Source organism: Sarcophilus harrisii, chromosome 4 (assembly GCF_902635505.1).
Source record: "Sarcophilus harrisii chromosome 4, mSarHar1.11, whole genome shotgun sequence".
NCBI classification, from domain to species: domain Eukaryota; kingdom Metazoa; phylum Chordata; class Mammalia; order Dasyuromorphia; family Dasyuridae; genus Sarcophilus; species Sarcophilus harrisii.
This window is the reverse complement of record NC_045429.1, coordinates 286758403-286761932: the sequence shown is the minus strand read 5'-3', so window position 1 is coordinate 286761932 and position 3530 is coordinate 286758403. Positions and strand designations below refer to the sequence as shown.

Below are 3530 nucleotides of genomic sequence, written 5' to 3'. Positions count from 1 at the left end.
GTGGGGGATTTCTTTAAATTTTTGCTTTAACCTGTGGTTCTAGAATATTGGGACAATTTTCTTTGATAATTTTTTGAAAGATGTTGTCCAAGAAACATGGCTTTTAGCTAGACCATTAATTTTAAAATGATTTCTCCTGTATCTATTCTCCAAGTCAATTGTTTTTCCAGTGAGATATTTCACATTGTTTTCTTTCTTTCTTTCTTTCTTTTTTTCATTTTTTGGCTTTGTTTTATTTTTTCTTGATTTCTCATAAATTCACTAGCTTTCCACTTTATTATGTTTCTTCTTAACATAATATCATGTATTGGATGTTTTTCTTTGTTTAGAATTTCAGGAGCAGTTTTTGAGAAAATATTTGATGAAAGAAGGACTGAATATCATCCCAAATATCCAGATGTACATCCATGTATTAAAAATATCCAAAATATGACAATTTATTATTTTCTCATTTGTTCTTCCTCTCCCCAAATACAATAAATCTATAAAATATGGTATTTTTTATGATAGGTATGATATACATGTTTTTAAATTTTTTGGGACCATGACTAATACTAGCTGACTGACAGGTTTAATTACTGACCCCTGTCATTTGGGGAGCAATTAGTTTCAATCACTTCTAATGGCGGAAATAACAATATTCCATGGGAACTTAGAAGGTCTTGAACTTTAGTCTCAGTTTTCTCCTTGATCATATAATCTTTAGTACTACATTTGATTAAAACTATTCTGTTTTTTAACTGATGAATCTAATGATCTTTCTCAGTTCCTTTCTTCCTTAAATTCTCTACAACTTTTGAAACTATAACCCTTTCCTGCTATCTTGCCCCTACATTTGTATATTTTTTGTGATTTCCTTTTTAGCTGATTTTCCTTAGTCATTTTCCCCCTTAATTATCATCCATAGCCTAAGCAGCAAAGTGACTTAGGACCTGAGTTCAAATTATCTCAGACACTGACTCTAGGCAAGTCACTTAGACTGTATCTTAATCCACTAACTAAGAAAATGATAAACCATTCCAGTATCTTTGCAAAGAAAACTTCAAAACTTCACAAATGGTATGGTCCATGAGGTCACAAATTGTATCTGCTGGATACAATTGAATGACTGAACAACAACAAATTAAAAAACCTGACTCTTAACTCAAGCTTCAGATGCCACCTGCTATCCTGATCTTTTCAGTTTTTACTCTCAGTTTCACCCTCTCCACAGCATGTATCTGCTTCACATACATTTGATTTGCTAATTCTCCCCAGGTGAATATAAGATCCTTGAGAGCAAAGATCCTTTTTAAAATATCAAGTTACTAGCACAATGCTTTGTACATAATAAGTCCTTATAACATTCCTGTCTTCTTATCTCACTTGTCAACTTAGTCTGATTTTTTCCAAAATAATTTCTTTAATGCAGATTTCACTTCCTTATTCCTAAGAGTATAAATAAGAGGGTTCAACATAGGAGTCACCAAATTGTAAAAGAGGGTAAGGAACTTTCCCTGGTCTTGAGAGGAAGTATTCCCTGGTTGCATATAAATGTAGATAATATTTCCATAAAAAAGTGAGACCACACTGAGGTGGGACCCACAAGTATTGAAGGCCTTTTTCCGACCTGCAGCTGACTTAATCCTCAGAACTGTTTGGGTAATGAATCCATAAGAAACAAGAATAAGTGAGAGAGGCACTAAGACAATTATTACAGATAAGATGAAAACTGTGCTTTCAATAGCCACTGTATCCACACAGGCCATCTTAATTAATGCTGGCATCTCACATAGGAAATGTTTCACTTGATGTCTTCCACATCTAGGTAATTTCATTGTTATAGGAGACATAACTAGAGAGTTAAGGAGTCCAAGGCCCCAAGACACAGCCACCAGCTGCACACAGATCTGGGGGTGCATTATCACAGTGTAATGGAGGGGTTTGCAAATGGCAGTGAAGCGATCATAAGCCATGACAGCCAAGAGGATACATTCTGTACCCCCTAATCCAAGGAACATGAAGAGTTGGATGGCACAACCTAAGAAGCTAATACTCTTATTATGGCCTCCCAAGTTGAAGAGAAGTTGAGGGATGGAACTGGTAGTGAAACAAAGATCCAAAAAAGAGAGGTTGGTAAGGAAAAAGTACATAGGAGTATGCAGCCGGGTGTCTAATTGGGAGACTAAGATAATGATGATGTTGCCAATCAAAGTAATTAAGTAAAAGATTAACACTATAACAAAAAGGATATGCTCTAGCCAAGGCCGATCAGAGAAACCCAACAAGATGAATTTTTCCAGGGAACTTTTGTTGCTCATGACAATAATTTCTTAGCATGTGCCTGTAGGAGAAGAATAATATATTTAAATTCTGGAAGAAGGAATACCACAGGGAGAAAATGATGCCAATAAAATAAAGTAAAAGGTAATCTGAAACATTTTTATATGACTATAACACATAGCAGGAAATTTGAGCTAAATCTCAAAATTTTGGTTCTTTATCTGATAGCATTATCTAGAGATTCTGTCACAGTGCAACATATACTGTGTTTACTACTAGCATAAAAAAATGGCACCAAAAGTAATGTATATTTTTAGCTATTTCACTTTTAAGTCAAAAGGAAAAACATGATAAAAATAATGTGCCAAAAGAAGAAAAATTCAATTAATTGGTTCCTTGGGTCATAAAAAAATCCTCAAACACTCAGTTTGACTGTTTTTCTTTCACTAACAAAAGCTTTACAAAAAATAAAACATAGATTTGGTCAGTTTCATACCAAAAAAAAACCCAGAAATTTTTAAAGAACTGCTCAGTTTAATGAGAAACCTATTGATTGTCCTGTTGATTGGAGTGACTTATTAATTGAATGAGAAACTATGTTTAATCTAGATTTTCCATGTATCAATCAATCAAAAAATATTTATTAGATCTGAGAGGCATCAGCATAGAGATAATAAACTTAAGTGAGTTGCTGAATTTACTGGGAGAGAGTGTAGAGAGAGGGAAGAGAAACAGACCTAGAACAGAGTCACAGAGTACATTTAGGGGACATGTTTTATAGAGTGTTCAGATAAGAAGAAGGAGAACCAATAGAGAGATGTCGTAAAAATTCAAGGAGGAAAGAATATTCATGAGGAGATAGTAATCAACAATATTAAAAGAAGATAAGAGGGTTGAGAAAATAGCTTAGATTTGAACATTACTAATAATTTTGGAGAGAATTGTTTCAGTTGAGTGAAAAGTCATATTTCTAAGGGTTATAAGTAACTGTCAGGAAAAAAATATGGAATTGCAAGTATAGATAGCATTTTCAAAGACTTAAGTAATTCATACATGCACTCTGAATCAATCAGGTTTCAATTCAATGTAACAAATATTTTTAAAGGAAATTAAGGAAAAAAAAATTTGTTTGTCTCTGTCTCTCCCTCTCTCCCTCTCTCTCTCCTCTTCTTAAGCACACTTTTTTGTACTAAGAGCTGTTCTAGTTATCTTTAGTATCAAGGGGCTGAGGAGAGACTTAGATCATTAATAGATTAGATAATGAGACC

General features: G+C 33.7%; 1 protein-coding gene across 1 annotated transcript; it reads right to left on the bottom strand.

The window, feature by feature from the left end:
- Positions 1-1254: 1254 nt before the first annotated feature.
- LOC100916571 (olfactory receptor 2W3-like) lies at positions 1255-2303 on the bottom strand. The gene has a single exon (XM_012550178.2). The coding sequence runs from the start codon at positions 2298-2300 to the stop codon at positions 1374-1376; it is 927 nt and encodes a 308-aa protein (XP_012405632.1). The 5' UTR covers positions 2301-2303; the 3' UTR covers positions 1255-1373.
- Between the last annotated feature and the right edge of the window lie 1227 nt (positions 2304-3530).

Coding starts and splice junctions, on each gene's coding strand:
- LOC100916571 (XM_012550178.2), bottom strand. CDS start 2,300: ATGAGCAACAAAAGTTCCCTGGAAAAATTCATCTTGTTGGGTTTCTCT.